The sequence below is a fragment of the Pleurodeles waltl genome, chromosome 2_1, assembly GCF_031143425.1.
Source record: "Pleurodeles waltl isolate 20211129_DDA chromosome 2_1, aPleWal1.hap1.20221129, whole genome shotgun sequence".
In the NCBI taxonomy this organism is placed as follows: domain Eukaryota; kingdom Metazoa; phylum Chordata; class Amphibia; order Caudata; family Salamandridae; genus Pleurodeles; species Pleurodeles waltl.
Window position 1 is genome coordinate 322,666,718 of NC_090438.1, and position 20,233 is coordinate 322,686,950.

General features: G+C 43.9%; 1 protein-coding gene across 4 annotated transcripts in view; it reads left to right on the forward strand.

The window, feature by feature from the left end:
• Positions 1 to 20,233, forward strand: part of IL13RA2 (interleukin 13 receptor subunit alpha 2) — a 623,741-nt gene that overhangs the window by 318,690 nt on the left and 284,818 nt on the right. For all 4 annotated transcript variants that reach the window (XM_069212556.1, XM_069212557.1, XM_069212559.1 and 1 more), the window contains exon 6: positions 4,318 to 4,502. In XM_069212556.1, coding sequence (XP_069068657.1) covers positions 4,318 to 4,502 — 185 coding nt within the window. The remainder of the gene's footprint in view (positions 1 to 4,317; positions 4,503 to 20,233) is intronic.

A 20,233-nucleotide genomic window follows, 5' to 3' on the forward strand; every position in this document is an offset into this window, starting at 1 on the left:
AGTTGATCAGATTGATAGTTGAAGTTTATTTTACTCGCTATTCTTGACTAGGATACCCTATGCGATCCAAAAGATTCATCGACCTACATGCGTCTCCTTGTAAGTTTACTTACTAAGGATAAGGCGCGCTAGCACACTCATGGACCTGGCAGAGTACTGATTCAACTCCTGTTGATGTAGGTTGTTTACCTTACTAAACACCTATGTCCTCCCCTTCAATGCAGCCCTCCTTGCACTATGATACATGAGTGCAGCATGGTGGCAGTACAGCTCATGTGACAAAACCACAAGGTTAAACCGAGGGATGGGCAATATGGGTATGACATTTCTGCTGTGTACATCATTCTGTATGTGACAGTGCCTGATGGTAAATGTGTCAATAGACCTTGCCAATTCAGAGGAGTTGTACTTCAGGGCCTGAGGTAGGTTCATATTTTATGTGCATCAGTCCAAGGGGCACCTGACTGCCACTGTGTAATTGATTTCCCCTTACAGCACAGGTGGACATGGCAGGTTGCCAGCAGCTGACAGACTGGCTATAGCATCTGTCCTACGACAGCAGACCAGTGATATGTTCAACACCACCCTCCAGGTATATTTCCAAATTTCCTCCAGCCTTTGCATGGCGGTGTAACCCCCATGAAATTGTTGTTGGTGAAGCGGTGTGGTGTGGTTCTCGGTGCCCATGCACAGCCCATGCCCTAGGCATGGGCAGTGCAGGATGTCCCATACCTTGGCTCTTTGCCCTTTCCACTGCCTGATTTGCAGGGCTGATTATAGTGTGTCCTGTTACACCCAATGGAGGCCACAACTGGAACTGACTCTATTTGATCCATCTATAATGTCTAGTAAGTGCACCACAGAGCTACCATGTGCAGACATATTACTAGCCGCCATCCCTACGTGTGACTCATACTGCCAAGTGCAATGGGTACACTGCACTGGCAGTCTTACCAACACTGAGTGAAACTTGCTTAATGTGCATTGTATCCCTCTGCGCTCCTTTGACATACATTGTGTGAGTCCTGTGTGCCTCCCCCTTCTTGCACTTGACATTTATGCATATGTTACCCCCATGCAACTTACCCTGCATTTTTGGTGTTTCCTGATATTCTGCACTGTCCCGTTCTTGTATCCCTGTGACGATTTCTTCCGGGATGACCACTGCAACCATCTCCTCCATCTCATGCATGTCCTCTTGCGTTGCTGGAGTCCCACCTCCTGTTTGCAGTGCTGTCTTCCTATTCTGTGCCAGTTTTTCCTTGGTACTTCTCTTGCAGTCATGCCAGTGTTACTTGCACTCAGTCACAGTTCTCCTAACCTCTGCCACACTGTTGATCTTATCCACAATCTGCTGCCACATTGCCTTTCTCCTTCCAACTGGCAATTTGGAGGTGACGAAGAGTTGATTTTGATGCTTTGTCATCTCTCTCACCAGTATTTTATGCTCCTCTGCGCTGAAATGACACTTCCTCTTTTTTCTTCTCCCTCCCCTGGGTCTTGTCTGTGTCCTGCTGGCTACTTCTTGGTTGAATGGGGTCTCCCTGGGGTCTCTCCTGGCTTCTGAGATCCATTTTGGGGCTCCTTTGCACTGTTTGCTCTGTTAGCATCTGTTTTTGACGCAGGCAAAAAAGGTGCATTTCTGTTTTGCGACGTGTTTCCATGTCGTAAACCGGATTAGAGTCATTTTTCCTCCGTTAACGTCATTTTGCCTTACGACAAGGCGCAATGGTTAACGTGGTAAAAATGACTCTAAACATTTTGTAGCGCCACCCAGCGTCAAAGTATAAATTTGACGCCTGTGTGGTGTTAAAAAAAGCCGTTAGTCAGCGCTAACCTTTTTGACGCAAAACTGCGTAATCGGACTTTTGCATCAAAATTATAAATAGGGGCCTAACTGCTAAAATAAGCACCAGCATTATTGAATGGAGCTTGGAAATAATTCAAATAATAAAGTACCAGAATGTCCGTGGACTGACTGGCAAAACATGAAATGTCAAAGTGACAGATCATAAGAATAAGAAGTGAAGCCTCTGGCAACCAGAGAAAAAAATAATGCACCCCAATGTCTGATTCACAAACATTAAATTAAACTTGCTAAACTTCTGTGATTGCCTGAACACTGCATATATGCCCAATTCATCCAATCACAAAACATTAGCACATCAGAAAGTATTCCACTATTACCTTAAATGTTCTGTGTTTCTCTGCCTCTTCCTTTTTGTGTAAGCACAAACAATATTAATTATTTGTTTCTACCGTCTTCTCTGCACTGTTTTGTGAAGGTCTTTTGTTCAACACATTTCAGAATGCACTTGCTGCTGGACGATAGTCAGGAAGAAATGCTAAAACATTCAAATCAGTTATTTCCCCTCGAGAGAAAAACATTCCATTAGTACGAACACAGATTAAACTCAGCTCAGAGAACAAGTGTTGAAAGAAATACATTTCATTAATAATAAAAGTTTTACACAAGTTTGAGGTTCAAACAAAGAACATGTTATACAGTGGGCATGAAATCATTCTATTAACGTAACATTTTTGGAACATTGGCAGACATTCAACATCAGCTCTGGCCTTGTTCTGCCGAAAGGCACTGCAGAAAACAAAAGAATTACTCACATTTATTCTAATATTATTTTTCAAAGCACATGTTTTTAAAGAGACAGAATATTTTTTTTTCATCACTAAGTTAACATATTAAAAAAAATATGTGCAGGCCTTTCACTCTGATGGCGGTCACTAATCAAGCACACTTTTCAAGTTAACATTTATTTTTTCATGTGAAGCATTTCTCATGTTAGTGTATCAGTATGATTACTTAAAATAATTATTTAATGTCAAGTCTGCACTCACAACTGCAGCTATCAGTGCCCGATCAAACCATATTTTCACATTTCAAATACAAGCAGGGAGACTTTGATTCAATTTTATTTAACCTAAAGGTGGCTTGAGGGGTAAACTTACCTCTTGTTTAAGCGCAAGTGCTTTCATCATAACTAAAAACATCACTAAGATGTGCCTCAGTCACCTAGGTTTATTGAAAGCCAATATTTAAATTCAGTAAAACAGTCTTGGCGGCGGTCAGCCAAAAGCAAGCGGAAGAAAGGTGTCTTGAAGTAAGACTTTTGCCTGTTAACAAAGGCTTTCTTTCAAGTTTGACATGAGGTTTGGTATCTCCGTACAAGCAGACTTCAAGGCTCCGCTCTCTATGCAAGATGCCAGCTATACTCACGCAGGCCTTTCTAAGCCTGTTCACATCAACCCCTTAGCTAATTGCCGAGTCTCAGTGCAAACCACTCCTGGCAGAATAGCAAGGCTTTGAATTACTGAGCATAAGCCTGGGCTCTTGCGTGCCATGTCGGGCTGCAATGTGAGCCAAAGTGCAAACACCACTAGGGTCTCTCTTTTGTAAATATTGGCCTCTCACCATACTTTGAAGAAGTATGCTTCTAAGCACATATGCCTGAGTTTCCACCACATATGCTTGCAGTGCCTTCACAGTAGACTCACTCATACAATGTTTAAAGTAAAACGAACAAGCCCAGAGAGCAAGGACTTCGAAACAGAGTCCACCATCGAAATGGGCCACATAATCAAAAATCTACAACAGTGGTCATGGCAGGTCGCGGCTGGAGAACTAAAAATAGGCCATAAGGCAAAGTTCCAGCTGCTAACTGCATACAATCCAGACTGTCTGCATAGTACACATAAAGTCAGTTGTGGAAGAACACCAGCAACAACAAACTTCAGGCCTTACAGTCCTTCATTGCCTTTTTCGAAGATTTGCTGCATGATATCCATTGTAGTGTGTGTGGCTGGTCATTTTCATATCAGCTGGTAAATTGCTCATATAAATCGTACAATGTTTTGAAAAACCCGCTTTTCAAATTGTTGACTCAGTTGTCTAATCATTTAAATACTCATGTTTATTCTGTAATAGTGTCATGATGCCATTTGTGTTGACCAAGGGCCCCCAAACACAACACAACACACCATATAAATATAACAATTTCTGGCTAGATCCAGAATGGGTAATGGACAACAACACTTTCAAGCTGGTGAGGTATTACAATACATTTGGCACTAAGACGCAATATGAGTATTAAGTACATGGAGTTGTTAATTGATTAGTGCGGGCGGAGAAACTGAATACAAGTGCGTGGCATCTAAACGTTTAGAAAACGCCTTTATTTCTAACCTTTAATGTACTTTACATTTTTTCAATGACTAGATGAAAATTCAAATGCTATAGTTTAAGATAAAAATATTGTAGTTATCTCCTTTCAATCATTACCAATGTGATTTTTTTCACAGGTACGAAGGTTTTCCAGAGGCAGTCACATGTGGAGACTACATTCAGTCTTATGACATAAACGTGGGATGTAGTTTTGAAAATCAGAAACTAACAGTGAATACTAACATGTTTGTGTGTCTTACTGCATACCATGGACCAACTTCAAACAAGTCATCATACTTCAAGGTTGAACTTCAAAATATAGGTATGTAATAATCATGGACTTTTGGAAAAATTCAGCATACCTTTCAAGGGCTCTGATTATGTGTGGCAGGATTGCACGTGAAGCAATAACAATGTGTAGATTTCTGCTACCTGCAATTCTGAGCATCTCTGGGGCAGGAAGTAGGAGTTCACTATGTCCAGACCTGATAATTGTGGGCTTGGCAACCCCAGACGCCTCTTTCATGATTCAGGGGCGTGGTCTGCTGGTAGGACTACAGCCTTTACCCTGCCTGACAACTGCAGCAGCAAAGGGGGCCCATGCCTACCTAAACCCCCGCCAATCATCCCCAATTCCCACAGGCCTACCTGCTGCCATCTACTGTCTTCTGTGATCTGCCTGATCAGAGCTGGCAAAAAATATCAGTGGTTTTCTCCCTGGAATCTAGGAATGCCACGCAGAAAAGGATCTGAAATCTGAAACTTCAGGTCTGTGTGGTTCTCGTTCTGAGGAACAAACTTGTAATAGCTGGGATACCAGCCTCAATTGGGGAATTTAGCCCTCTGGTACCCCAGCACAAGATACTGACACACTTGTAATCAGGGCCATTGTGTCCATCACAATTGGTATATTCTCAGGATAAGATGTAACTAAAGCACTTAACAAAAGATCCCTTGCTAATGCCACTAAATAATAACTTAATAATGATGAGCTAGGACTTGTAGAGAGTTGTGAGTTTGAAAAAAAAACAATTTGCACATCTTACAGAATAGAGGTGTACTTTTCTCAAAACCATGCTGTGCATAACGAGGCATTTAGAAAAAACAATCATCTATTTCTTCAACTTCAATTTAGTTTAAGGTCCTCTCTAGGACAGCTTTTGTTTTGTAAAGTGGATTGGGTTAGTTAATTTACTAAAAAAAGACAATGGTGTCCTTTGCTTTTGTGTTTTTTATGCTACATTTATGTGACATGCTGTGGGGGAAATGATGTTGTAAGCAAGAGGAGGCAACACCACGAACTGAATACGCACAATTGCAGCACACAAGCAAAACTTTGTGTGGGACCTGGCAGCATAGGTGTGGTTTCCCCCCAGGGTTATGCCTTCCAGCCTTCTGTCTTCTGCTGACTTCGTTTTTGCTGGTTTTAGGACTCTGGATGTTTTACCACTGCTAACCAGTGCCAAAATCCTTCGCTCTCTCCTTTAAACATTGTAACATTGGCTTTTATCTATTTGGGATTCTTAATGTACTTGTAAAACCCTAGTAAAATGGTACTACATGTACCCCGGGCCTGTAAATTAAATACTGCTAGCAGGCCTGCAGCACTGATAGTGCTACCCACTTAGGTAGCTTTTTAAACATGTCTCAGGCCAGCCATTGCAGCCTGTGTATGCAGTTTTAAACTGCCATTTTTGCATTTGACAAATAAACCCTTTGCCAGGCCCAAACATTTCTTTTTAATACATATAATTCACCCCTAGGTTAGACCCTAAAAAGTTCATAAGAAAGGGTGCAGTGTATTTGAAACTTGTACTTTTTAACTTGTACTTTTTAACTTTTACAAGTCCTGTTAGAAAAAAAACTTTTATATTCATTTTTCACTACTGCATGGCCTACCTCTCCTGTAGGATAAGATTCGCTTAACTTCTTACATTTAATAAGTGATGCATTTCAATTTGAGAAGGTAGGAATGTTGAGTTTGGTATCTAAAGAATTGTAATTGAAAGCCCTCCTAATTACTAAAGTTGGATTTCAAGTCACAGTTCTGAAAATGCCAATGTTAGAAAGTTGGTATTTACTTGCACTAACCATTTGGTGCCTGCAACCTGTTCCTAGGTTACATGAGTGGTTGTAGTAGGCAGCTGGACTTTGTTTGTTCCTCCCAGACAGCCACACAATAGAGGGGTTATGTGTGTCTAAATGGCCAATCAACTGGCAAGATGGAGGGCCGGAGTAATTCACAACCCAGGTGCTGCTGAATAGGCTGTACCCTGCCTTCACACAAATGACTTGTCACCACTGAATTGATCATGCAGCCAGCTTGGAACCAGGACAGGGGAGGGAGGAAACTTCAAAGACTTCAAAGGTATTTCTGTAGAACTGTCTCCTACTTCAAAGTGGGCTCCAGCTATAAATATTGGACCCTCAGACCCAACTCTTCAGTACACTCATGGACCTGTGGAAGACTCAAAAAGTCTGCTGTGCAGCTCTGCCAGATGGTCTGCTACTAGGTGGACCTCCTGCCCTGCTGCCTCAGTAAGAACTGGATCTGCGTCTTGATCCCAGAACCACCAGAGTGACTTTAAGGGATAGTTGGCTGGCTTCCTGATAGGAAGCCTCAGGGACAGAAAAGACTCTACCTACCTTGAACCCAACACTTAGACTCTATCTGCTGTGAGCCTTGCCGTCTAAGTGGTGCCAACCCAGTTCTGGGCCCTTGGAAATGGGCATGAAAGTGCTCTGTCAGCCCAGCTGTGGTCTTGTGAGCAGAACCGATGCAGCGCAACGCAGCTTTTTGCAGCCCCATTGGAGCCCGCAATTTCCTCTGAAACCACTGCTGTGTGATGCAGGCCTTCACATGGCAAGCTCTTCATCGACAGCCTCATTGACAGCAATGCAGAACTCCGTGCAGCCTCCCTGCAGCTTCTTTGGAACCCTCTGGCACGTGGTGCACTTTCAGTGCAGGGCTTTGCATTGCAAGCCCCTTGTCACTGCATCATTGGCAATGACACAGGACTTCCCATCGCAGCTCCTCTGTACCACTGCCTTGGAATGCATCCTCGACAACAACATTCCGCAAACTAGGTTTTCAGTTACTTTGTTCAGTGGGCTGTTGCTGAGTCCCTCTACCCGGCCCGCACTCCATCGTAGTTGACCTCAACTTGTGACTTTGTCCCGGTCTGGTGTGACTAGATAACCATAGTTGGCACTTTGTGCTTTTATGCAGTGTTTTCAATTAAATCTTTAAAAGTTTGTAATTTTATTGTCAAATAATGTATTCAATTTTACTATATTTTTCTAAATTTGTGTTGGATTGTTCATGTGTTGTCTTTTCACTTTATTACTGTTTGAAGTGCTGCATAAGTACATCGCACATTGCCTCTAAGTTAAGCCTGACTACCAGAGGGTTAAGCATAGGTAAATTTGGGATTTGCATGTGTTTCACCCTGACAGAGATTGTGGTTTTTGTTCAAGTAGGGTTTCGTCCCCCTCAACTAGTAACTTAATTACAAACAGTACTGCAAGTCACAGATTTGCCACGGCTAGATATGTTTTCACTTCAAAAGAAGAGCCTATTCGTGCTGTGAGTGACTTGAGGATGAATGAAGACCAAATAAAGGGGGTCATTCTAACCCTGGCGGTAAAAACCGCCAGGGCGAATGACCGCGGTAGCACCGCCAACAGGCTGGCGGTGCACCGCTGGGCATTCTGACCGCGGCGGTTCAGCCGCGGCCAGAAACGGAAAGTCGGCGGTGTATCGCCGACTTTCCGCTGCCCTTGAGAATCCTCCATGGCGGCGGAGCGCGCTCCGCCGCCATGGGGATTCTGACACCCCCTACCGCCATCCTGTTCCTGGCGGGTCTCCCGCCAGGAACAGGATGGCGGTAGGGGGTGCTGCGGGGCCCCTGGGGGCCCCTGCAGTGCCCATGCCAATGGCATGGTCACTGCAGGGGCCCCCGTAAGAGGGCCCCACAAAGTATTTCAGTGTCTGCTATGCAGACACTGAAATACGCGACGGGTGCCACTACACCCGTCGCACCTTCCCACTCCGCCGGCTCAATTCTGAGCCGGCGTCCTCGTGGGAAGGCTGTTTCCCACTGGGCTGGCGGGCGGCCTTTTGGCGGTCGCCCGCCAGCCCAGTGGGAAACCCAGAATGACCGCTGCGGTCTTTCGACCGCGGTACGGTCTTCTGGCGGTTCCCGCTTGAATATCAGAATCATCCCCTAAGTCTCATGGTTTCAAGCCACTGGCCCATTCTTCTGAGGACAAGTTAATTCGGCAGGCATACGATTTTTTTGTTTCATTGCACCTTGGTTTCTTAGAACAGGTTCCTCCAGCAGGCAGGCTCTTCTTAGGCAATGGTTTAATTGTCCAAGTGTATCCTGAAGACAGGAAACTGACCAACCCAGTTGTGGAAAAAAGGTTTAGAGGCAGAAGTTCAAGAGAGATTAGGGGATAATGACCCAAAAGGGTCTGTGTTATTCTTTTTTTCTCCAGAAAAGTAGTAAATGTTCTTTTCATTTTCTGCACCAAGCAGGTTCTCTATTTGCAACTCTTCATGCATGAGCATTTAAACTGTAACTTTAGCCTACTGTTGGCGGTGATCTCTAAAGCAATCTGAATAAAATTCCTACACTTCTCACTCCTATCTTGCATATGTAGTTACTACTTTAGGACAGTCGTGGCTGGCGGCGGGGCAAAGGGGTGGGGCAGAGGGAAGAACACAACAATTTTTTTTTTTTTAAAACAACTTACCTTGACTGCACTGCCACTCTCTGCTGAACTGCAGGCACAGGCTCTAAGCCTACCTTGCGGCCAATTCTGACGCTGCTCAGAGCAGCATTATGATTGGATGGAGCGCCATGCCTGGGCGCTCAGAGGCAGAGTGGAAGTCTCTACCTGCTCTCTCCACCCGGCAACACAGTGCAGGGTTGGAGAAAGCCCTGTGTGCATCTGTGTTTAGCCAGCCAAACATACATGCGCACTTAGGGGTGCAGTTCCCTCCATGGCTGTCGTCCCCCCATGGCCCTGCCCTTTTAAAAATAAAACTATAATAAACATTGTTTATTATAGTTTTATTTTTAAAGGTTTGCACCTGCTGCTGCTGCCAGCGGGGGGCAATGGTCCTCCGTGAAAGCGGAGAAGCCGCCTTTGCTTTACGAATGTGCTTCGTTGGACAGAATACTTACCCGAGCTTTTTGTAACTAAAGTTTCAAAATGATAGATTTCTGCTGCAGCCCCATACAGAGTTTATCTCTCTCAACTCTCTTCAGAAGTATCAAATGGGCATGCCCACACAGTGTCATAGCAAAGGTGTCCGCGGTGCATCGGGGCCCAGAGCTCCAGAGAGCCCCCTTAGCACATCACAATGTGCACGGGCGGCAGGCCCCTGACTGGTTCCAGGGGAGAGGAGGCCCCCCTTTAGGTACTTTGCAGGGGGGCCCTCCAAGTTTCCTTACGCCACAATGCCCACAGCAGACTCTCCATCACTTGCTGAGCTTCGTACGTTGCTCGTTCAAAGCAGGCTTTAAGAGGAATCTATCTTAATTCGTTACCTTTTTAGAACAGATGTGCTTAAAATATGGTTCTTTTCACATTTGCAATGAGAAAGTTGTAAAATAATGGCAGTTTGGCAGATATACATTGCTACAGCAGACATTAAGGGGGTTATTACAACTTTGGAGGAGGTGTTAATCCGTCCCAAAAGTGACGGTAAAGTGACGGATATACCACCAGCCGTATTACGAGTTCCATAGGATATAATGGACTCGTAATACGGCTGGTGGTATATCCGTCACTTTACCGTCACTTTTGGGACGGATTAACACCTCCTCCAAAGTTTATAATAACCCCCTAACTGCTGATAGAGCGAACCGTAGTAACAATTTACCTGTGTTCGGACGCTCTTTAGGCCGATGAATCTTTTGACTAAGTGGGAACTCTCTGTACTCTTAATCGATCAGTCGCATCAAATCAATAATCAATAACGTACATAAGCAATACCTTGATCAACATAACACTTAATGATTAATCCAGAATACATTTCGGCGAACCCTGACCTTTCAGTCAGGAATAACCACACCAGTTTATTGCAAAGTTAGTGAAGTTATTTCCCTATATTAACAAAGCTAACACGATATAGATGTGTCTCAACACCAAATGATAAACATAAATGAACATTAATAGCTGTCCATATCGTCGAAACAAGTGTAATCTATGTAGCATTTGAATCACAAGGCATTCGATAATGGCAATGCAAAGCACTAATACGATAATCTGTAATGAACTAATCGCGTACATTTAGTCAGCATAACAAGATCTCAAATTGCATTGTGCGATATATGGAATCCTCATCTAACTTCAAATTAGCATCGGCATGTGGGACTTCATGCAAAAACAATTTATCAACATAAATTTAGAAAACTCCTATCTAGGGATCTTATCAAAAATCAGCAGTTGGTTACCTAAAAGAAACACAATGCAATTTTACAGTTTCCTTTCATATTTACCAATTACGATCAGCATACAAGGAAGTCTTCGTCTCACAGGTACCGTTTCTCGATCAGCATGGGACGGGACAAAGGGGCAGGGGTGAACGGGGCAATCGCCTCACGGCGGCAAGTTAAGACTACTACTTCATGCAAAGGGACAAATCAAAGTTAAAGTCTCTAGGGCAAAAATCATTAAAGTCTCTTTCTCTCGACTAGAGAAAGCATCAAAGTCTCTCAAAATGGCGTCGCAGCAAAGTGGGCCATAATAGCTACGAAGTCTGCAAAATGGCGGGATGTCCAATAATGGCCACTTTCTTCTCGTGCACCTGGGTTTTATAGGCAACAGTTCGAATCCAGTAGGGTCTCCATTGGAGGGTTCATAGGTTAGCTTCAAATTGTCCAATCAAAAACGACAGTTCTCAAGCTTTTACTTAAGCATACATTATCCTTGGAGATGGGTACGCAAATCGCAACATTGTCTACCAATTAGCTCACTTTCAGAGCCTCCATTGTCCGCACCTGCAAGTCGACCTTGAATTAAAGAGAAAATATGCCATGCTGGCACGAAACTTTAAGATAAGCATGTGAACAGTTTCTGTGGAAAAGTACAGCTTCAAGCAGAAATACACGTTTAATAGCACATTGGAAAAATACGAACATCTAAACCGTGAGACCAGGCCACTAGGCCAAAGCCTCCGCTAAAGTCATGCTAAGCTAAAGCATTTCAAACAAGCAAATCATAGCACACGTTTACGATTATGTCAGATTAGTGCAATTCTAATACACCACGTTATATATAAAGCACGCGTATAATGTTGGCAAACTATTCTGAGGGCACATTTTGTCCCCGTACAATCTTTATTAGTTCGGTTAATGTCACACATGATTATTTCACACTACGTTTATGCGTTAATAAATCAAAACTTTCATTTTCTGCTTCATCAATCCCTCCTCTGATGACTACTTGTCATCACACAAATTATGCCCACAAATTTTATTCCATTAAAATTCTGTCAGTTCCCTTTTCCTTTTAGTTCCCCTAGTTTGCGCTTTGTATTCTTCTGCCATTCTTTTCATAATTTTCTCCTCCTTTCTTCTTTTAATTCTTTCCATAATCATTATTATTCCCCTTTTTATTCCCCAAATTCCAAATACACAAATTATTACTATTAAAATTCCCTCTATTATTTTTAGCAATATTCCATTCCAAATTCCCCCAATCCAATGTCCCACTGAAGCAAGTCCTTTTCCAACCTTCTCCCACACTCCTGGTTCTTTCAGTTCCTTCAAATCTGCACTTTCTTTTGTTAGATTAGCAAGCATAGTTTTAATTTTCACACTATTGTCAGGTATATAGGTACAACAGTGTCTTGCACCAAGCATTTTGCAAACACCTCCATCCTTTGCTAAAAGAATGTCTAAAGCAAGCCTATTTTGAAGAGTCATAGCTCTTTCCGCTGCAAGTTCAGCATCTATCAGGATTATAGCACCTGAAAACTTTGTCAACATGTTATCCACTATAGTAGACAACTTTCTTATTTTGATGGAATTCAGCACAACTCCCAATGAAGGAATCATGGCTCCAAATATATCACCTACCACAGCAGCTGCGGTCTCTCTTTTCTGGATACGATGGGATCCAGATGTCTTTTGAATCATCGATAGGTCATCCAGTTGATAAACCTTTGGGAACACTATACCCAAATAACATCTTCCCCACCATCCCTTTGGAAGACGATAATAGGCATTATACCCACAAATGTAATATACACCTGGAATGACAGGGTCAAGTCCGTCCATCATGAATGTCCATTTGGCCTTGAAGATAAACGTGTGTTTACACTCACTCGCCCCTACAAAAATGTTGTCATAATAAGATTCACCTCGATATATACAAAACTTCCCTACATGCCAAGCATCTAAAGCAATTTTCCCTTGTGTTTTTATTGCAGCAAAATCATAATTATCTACTGAAGTCCTCTTATGTAACTCCTTTTCTAATTTCGCCTTCATTTGAGCCCTTCTATCATCTGTGCGATCTAAAAAGCTTATTTCTACTGCAGAGAGTGAGCAGGTAAGGTTTTCCCTATGAGCGTGAGCCGTTTCAAAAGGTAGCATTGGCTCGAAAAATTCCCTCATAATTTTTGCATCCCAATCTTTTGCAGTCTGGCTTAGCTGCGCTATTATAGGAACATAAGCAAAGGTAACATCATAGTTTGAGTAAAAATACTGTATGTTAGTTTGACCATAAAACCTAGACATTACTATACTACATGTAATCCCGTATGTAAGAGGCATGTGGTGGTATGTCACCCCCTCCTTCACTGATGTCGGTATCTGGGTACACACATAACAATCTTTCGCATCCATTGTCTCAACATATTCTGTTAGTAAGCGATAGAAAACATTATACGAAAGCTCTTTCCTTTCATGCAAGAGTCTCTCATCCAGTGCTAGCCTTTTCAATGCGTTTAGTTCAGTGACAGTAACAGGAGCAATAGTAGAAGCCTCAATATTCTCATTCTCACCCTTTCCATGCATTCCAAGCACAATTGCCATTATTATTAGTACACACGTAACTACCAAGCCTATACACACATATTTACAATATTTCTTTCTATTGTTTTGCGTCATGATCTGTATAGAATCAGAGAGTTAGAAGCACTTATAAATGAAACTATTTAGCAATTCAGTTACAAAGCTGAGCGAGCGCAATGTTCACACCGTCTTCTTCAAGAGGCCAAGTCACTTATCGGTTAGCAGCATTTGTCTCAATTCGGCAATAACTCAGTCTTTATCGGTTTAGCAAATGTCTCATCCGGTTTAGCAATGTCTCAGCTGGTTCTTTATTTCACGTTAGATTGTAGCAAGCAATATCATTTATCACCCTTTCAATCAACACTGTCCATAAAGCTTTTCTTTTCTATTGGTATCTCTTCCTCTTCTTCGTTCTCAATGCTTAGAGATACAAACTCGTCAGTCCAATCGTCATTGACTGCATATGCCCATTCAGGACCGGAATACCTTCTGTTCGGTATCCTTTTCCTTTTCAATTTTGCTTCTCTTTTCGATTCTGCCTCGCTGGTACTTTCCTCTTTTGTCAAGTCTTTTTCTTCACTCGAGGTTGGTACCACGACAGACACTTCTTTTCTTTTCTCTTTTACTTTTGGCCTTTCTCCGTCGTTCAAACCTTCTCCAGACCTTTGTTTTACTGGTGATATACTTAGTCTCCTCTTTGCACCATGTCCATTTGATGGACCTGCGACCTTTTCTGTAGAAGTTTGAACTTTTTCGTTCTGCTCTGCCTTGTCCCCTCCTTCAGGGGAATCGATCACGTTCTCTTTTTCTTTTTCTGTATCGTCTGTTTCTGGGAAAGCCCTCCTCTGATCAGGCTCTCCTGCTTTTTCACCTTTTTCGAGCCCTTCGTCAACGTTACTTTCGTCAGGCTCTGTATCACTTTCAGCTGCTTCAGGTTCCTTGTCACCTTCAGCTGCTTCAGGCTTTTTGCTACCCTCAGCTGCTTCAGGCTCTTTGTCACCTGCAGCTTCTTCGTCGCTGTCTGAACTTTCTCCTTGGTCTTCCCCAAGTGAGTCGGACTCTTCGTTCTCCAATAATATCTCTTTTTCTCCTGCTGCTGCTTGTTCGCTTTCAGTTCGCTTTTGTTCTGCCTCAGCACTCGGCACTGTTTTATCAGGCACTGGCAATTTCAGCGCTTCAACTTCCTCATCTGTGGGACACAACACCTTCTTTGTGTGACTGGCGTGAATCCAGTTGGGAACCCCCGCACACTTCACAGCGGTAGTTGTCGTCAGGATCACTTGGAAAGGGCCTTTCCAACGGGGTTCCAGGCACGACTTCCTCACGTGCTTCTTCACCACGACCCAGTCACCTGCTTTCAGTGCGTGTCCTGGACCTTGGATCGGTGGCAAGGTGGTTGCTTCCACCTGGTGAGAGAAAGAGCGAACCACGTCAGCCAGTCCTTTGCAGTAGTCTAACACCATATCATCTGTAATATTCAAAAGCGCATTTGCGGGAACTGCAGGAAGTCTCATAGCCCTGCCCATGAGAATTTCGTGCGGAGACAATCCAGTCTTTCTATCAGGAGTGTTTCTCATTGACATTAGCACTAAGGGTAATGCGTCAGGCCATTTCAAATTTGTTGATGCACATATTTTCGCCATTCTTGATTTCAGTGTACCATTCATCTGCTCCACCAGTCCTGATGCTTCAGGGCGATAGCTACAATGCAGTTTCTGCTCAATGTTCAGCGCTTCGCAAAGTAACTTTATCACCTCGTTGTTGAAGTGACTTCCCCTATCTGATTCTAAAGAGATCGGGAATCCGAAACGTGGTATCAACTCTCTCAATAATAGCTTGGCAACTGTAAGGCTGTCATTTCTACGTGTGGGGTATGCCTCAATCCAGTGACTAAAAATGCACACAATCACCAACACATATTTCAGACCTCCATGCACAGGCATCTCAATGAAGTCCATCTGCATACGACTAAAAGGCCCGCTTGCCCTACCAATGTGGCTCGCGTTCACAACTGTTCCCTTTCCTGGGTTCATCTGCTGGCAAGTGACACATCGATGGCAAACTGCTTCTGCAGCTTGACGAAATCTGGGGTTAAACCAATCAGTTTTGAACAATCTTATCATGGCATCTCTCCCTAGGTGAGCTTGCCCATGATAGAACCGCGCAAGCTGTGATAAGAGACTATTTGGCAAAACAAATTTTCCCTCATGTGAAACCCATAACTCGTCTTGTCTCTTTATACATTGTGATTTAATCCAGGAATCTCTTTCATCCTCCCTGACATTATTCTGTAGTGCTTTTAGTTCCTCTATTGTATCTACGACCTTCAAGGCAAATGCTTCAGCTGGTTCGAGTTCTGGCTCACTTATTGAGTTCCATTCATCTCTCAGTAATATACAGTTCAAGGCACAAAATCTTGCGACTTGATCTGCATATGCATTTCCCAGAGAAACATAGTCCTGTCCTTTCGTGTGAGCACTGCACTTTACCACTGCAACTTCAGCTGGTACTTGAATGGCATGTAACAATTCCCTTATTCTTTCCCCGTTTTTCACTGGGGATCCTGAAGAAGTCAGGAAACCTCTCTGTGACCATAGTTGTCCAAAGTCATGCACAATCCCAAACCCGTATTGACTATCAGTGTAAATGGTGACTTTCATCAATGCAGACAGTTGACATGCTCTGGTGAGCGCTACAAGTTCTGCTACTTGTGCAGAATAGACTCCTTGAAGCCATCCCGCTTCCAAGACCCCTGTTACAGTGCATACAGCGTATCCTGCTTTCAAAATCCCCATCCCATCTCTTAGACATGAACCATCAACAAAAAGAATTTGGTCATTTTCATCAAGTTTAGTACCTTAATGTCCGGTCGGGGTTTTGTGCAAAATTCAGTCACCTGAAGGCAGTCATGCTCGACGTCTTCAGCGTTCTCAATTTCGACATTTTCTCCAGGAAGCAAAGTTGCTGGATTCAACGTAGTGCACCTTTTCAGCTGCACATTCGGTGAGCCCAGAATAATCGTTTCATACCTTGTGAGTCTTGCTCCAGTCATGTGTTGTGTTCGGGAGCGGGTCAGAAGTATCTCAACTGAGTGAGGGACCATGACTGTTACTGGGTGTCCCATCACTATTCCTTCACTCTGAATGAGGCTGATACCAACTGCTGCTATGGCGCGCAAACACCCTGGGAGTGCTGCTGCGACCGGATCCAAAGTAGCTGAAAAATACGCTACTGGTCTGTTTACGCCACCATGGGCTTGAGTCAAGACAGACAAAGAACATGCATCACGTTCATGACAAAACAATGTGAAAGGCTTTGTGTAATCAGGCATACCTAAATCTGGAGCCCTACACATGCATTCTTTCAATTCAACAAAAGCATCCATCTCATCTCCTTTCAGCTCAATTTGATCCAAAGCATCCTTCTGGGTCAGTTTCAGTAAAGGCTTCGCTAGAGTCGAGAAGTTGGGAATCCACTGTCGACAGTAGCCCACCATTCCCAAGAATTTCCTCACCTCCTTTCTCATCTTGGGCGGACTCATCTGAAGTACACTTGTAATCCTTTCCTTCATTATTCTCCGTGACCCTTTCTCTATCTGGTGACCCAAGTATTTCACTTTCTTCTGACAGAACTGCAATTTGGAAGGAGACACCTTGTGTCCGTTTCTTCCCAAATGGTTCAACAGGGCAATGGTATCGGCTGTGCAGCCACTTTCTGTCTTTGATGCAACCAGTAAGTCGTCAATGTACTGTACTAGGGTTGACTCGAATGGCAACTCTAACTCTTCCAAGTCTTTCTTTAGAATCTGATTGAAGATTGACGGTGACTCAGAAAACCCTTGAGGAATTCGACACCAACTGTATACTCTGTCTAGGAATTTGAAACAAAAGAGAAATTGACTGTCCTCATGAAGAGGCACAGAAAAGAATGCTTGTGACAAATCGATGACCGAGAACCATTCGGCATCGCAAGGAATTTGAAACATTATCACAGCTGGGTTCGGTACTACTGGGCAGCATTTGACTATGATGTCATTTATTTTCCTCAAGTCCTGCACGAGTCGGACCTTTCCACTTGGCTTTATTAGTCCCATTATCGGTGAATTACAGGGACTGCTTAACACTTCTTTCAGTACCCCTTGTTTCACAAATTCGTCAATGAGTTGGGCAACTTTCATGAGGGTATCTTGTGGCATGTGGTATTGTGGGGTCTGGGGAAAGATTGCATTGGGCTTTACCGTCACTTTCACTGGTTCCACTCCTTTCATCAATCCCACCTCTTTCCCTGTCATGTCCCACATTTCCTTTCCGACTGTTTCCCGTAATTCAGCTGGAATATCTTCTTCAGTTATCATCGGGAAAAGACAAATCAGAGGATACTCTTCATCAACCGTTTCCATTTCATCCCCCTCTGCACTATCCTCTTCTTCCCCATCACTGTTTGTCTGGATTGTTATTCCTTCGTTCGAACACATGATCGAACATCCCAGCTTGCACAATAGGTCTCTCCCTAACAGCGCTATTGGGCTTGAGTCACATATCACAAACTGATGTACCCCTTGATAGTTACCGATGCTGACTGGTACCGGATCTGTTATTGGGTTTGTCAGGTGCCTGTTTGCTACTCCCACCACTTGAACCGTCCTCCCTGAGAGTGGCAAATTTGGTACTTCACTACTCTTAACAGTTGAACGTGTGGCTCCCGTGTCCACCAAGAATGAAACACGATGACCCATTACTCTTCCCTCTACGTACGGACCCTTTTGATCAACTTCTAAGGACGCTGCAAGCACACAATCTCCTTCTTCTTCTGAGCTTTCACTCTCCCATACATTGTTTATTCCACTCTCACTGTGTAGTGGGAACTGTTGTACGGTGCCATTTGTACTCATTACCTGACCCGAGACCTGTGGAGGAACCATCACTTGCTGCTGACTCATTGGTGCCAAAGGTATTTGCATTTGCTGATTAGGTACCATGGGTAACTGCTGTTGCATCGGCTGCATTTGCGTCATCTGCATACGAGGCATCTGCATCTGCTGCGGCTGCATAGGTTGTAATCCCTGCAATTGATTTATGGTCTGAAAATTTGGATTTGGACCTCTCATTTTCGGTCCTCTCATTGTCTGAAATGCATTGACATCATTGTTTTGCTGACCAACACCTGCACCTGCACCTGCACCTTCCTGCACCACCATCGGGCACTCGCGTTTCCAATGACCTACAATTCCGCACACGTGACACGGCATCACTTTCTTCATTGCCTGCACACCCGTCACAACAGTGTTTAAATCCGGACCATTATTCACAAAACCTCCTCTGCCTCTGCCTCTCGCCTGTGGCTGAAATGCCATGTTTCCCTGCAACTGCGGCTGCGGTTGCGGTACCTGCTGTTGGAACCCTTGCATCCCTTGCAAACCTTGCAGACCTGTCTGAGCTGCTTTAAGCTGCATCATCATCACCTTCTCTTTCAGCCTTTTCTGTTTTACCTCAATTTCGTCGCTACAATATTTCGCGTAAGTCAAGACCTCATCAATTGGTTTAGACTGCCAACAAATCAAATGCGACTTTATCATCTGACTTATTTCTGGTCTCAGCCCTTCCACAAATCTGAACACAAAATGAAGCATATCTTTCGCCTCGATTGTTTCCGTGCCACTGTAATTCTTGAACGCCTTCAACAACCTCTCATAGTAACTATGAATCGATTCTTTAACCTCTTGGGCAGTTCGATCAATCTTCTGCCAATCCACATTTTTTGCGGCAACCTTCGTCTTCAAATGCTCAATCACCTTATAGTACAAGCTCATCACCATAGGTGATGGTGCACCCGTCTCCCTGTCTCTCTCTGGTTCACTTGTCGGCCAACCTACAGCTCTTTTGCAATCCTCCCACAAATCTGCCGGAACCACGATCTCAAAGAGAGTGTTCAGGTCTTCCCAGAGACATTTTGCAAGCTTCACAAACCTATCAGTCTGTTGATACCATTCAATCGGCTTCTCTCTCAGTTTGGGAAAATCATCCGTAAATGACTGAATGTCGCTTCTGTGCCACGGTACATGTACTAATTTTCCCCCTGCTGTCTCCCTCATTGGTAACATTGTTACTGTCTCGCTGCTTTGTGGTCTCTTCTCATTATGCTCTGTAGCACTGTCCCTCCTCTTTTCCTTTCTCTTTACCCATCTGCTTTCCCACTTGTCTAAGCACCTCCACACTTGTGCACTCTGTAGCAATTCTCTGAGGTGTGTCTTCATGCCTGCTGACCTCATGTGTTCAAAATCTGTGGTCCCAAAATCCAACCTATAGCTTCTGCTCAAGTGTTTCATCTTGTCTATGTCAACCCCGTTTCTGTCAGCTGCTTCCTGCAAGCCCTTATGTACCTTGTTCACTTCCTTCGTAATCCTGGGACATAGATACCTCAGTTCTTCTTCCGTGTAGGATTCTAGCCTATTTACACCCATAGTCCCTTCCACCAATTCTTGTGCTTCCATGTTCAACCTGACCCTATTCATATAGTCTTCTCCTTTCCCACTGGCTGAACTTTGTGTGGAATTTAAACTGTTGAACCACTGTGTCAGCTGTTGCGCATTTACCCCCATCAGTGTAGCATTCACATCGACTGCCATTGATGGTTGCGGCAGCTTTTCAGTATTCGATGTTAAAGGTATTATCAGTGGGGGGCTCGACCTCACCAGTGTAGACTGAGCACATATGGGACTAAACTCCATCAAGGATCCAGATCCACTTGGCTGAGCCGCTATCGGAGTTATCCCTGGAGTGTTCTCTATGCACCTCCTCTCTGTCCCATTCTGCAGCATTGATCCCTGACTGTTCATGCCTAAGTTAGGCTGGCTATACAGAGGTACCGGTGGACCTACAGTAATGGGTAGTGATATCGCGTCTGGGTTCTGTCCATATCCCATGTTCTGAGGCATGTTCATCCCCATACTATGGGTCATCATTGTCGGCATGCCCATCTGACTCCCCGTCATCTGAGCATGAGCGTTTCCTCCCTGCATCTG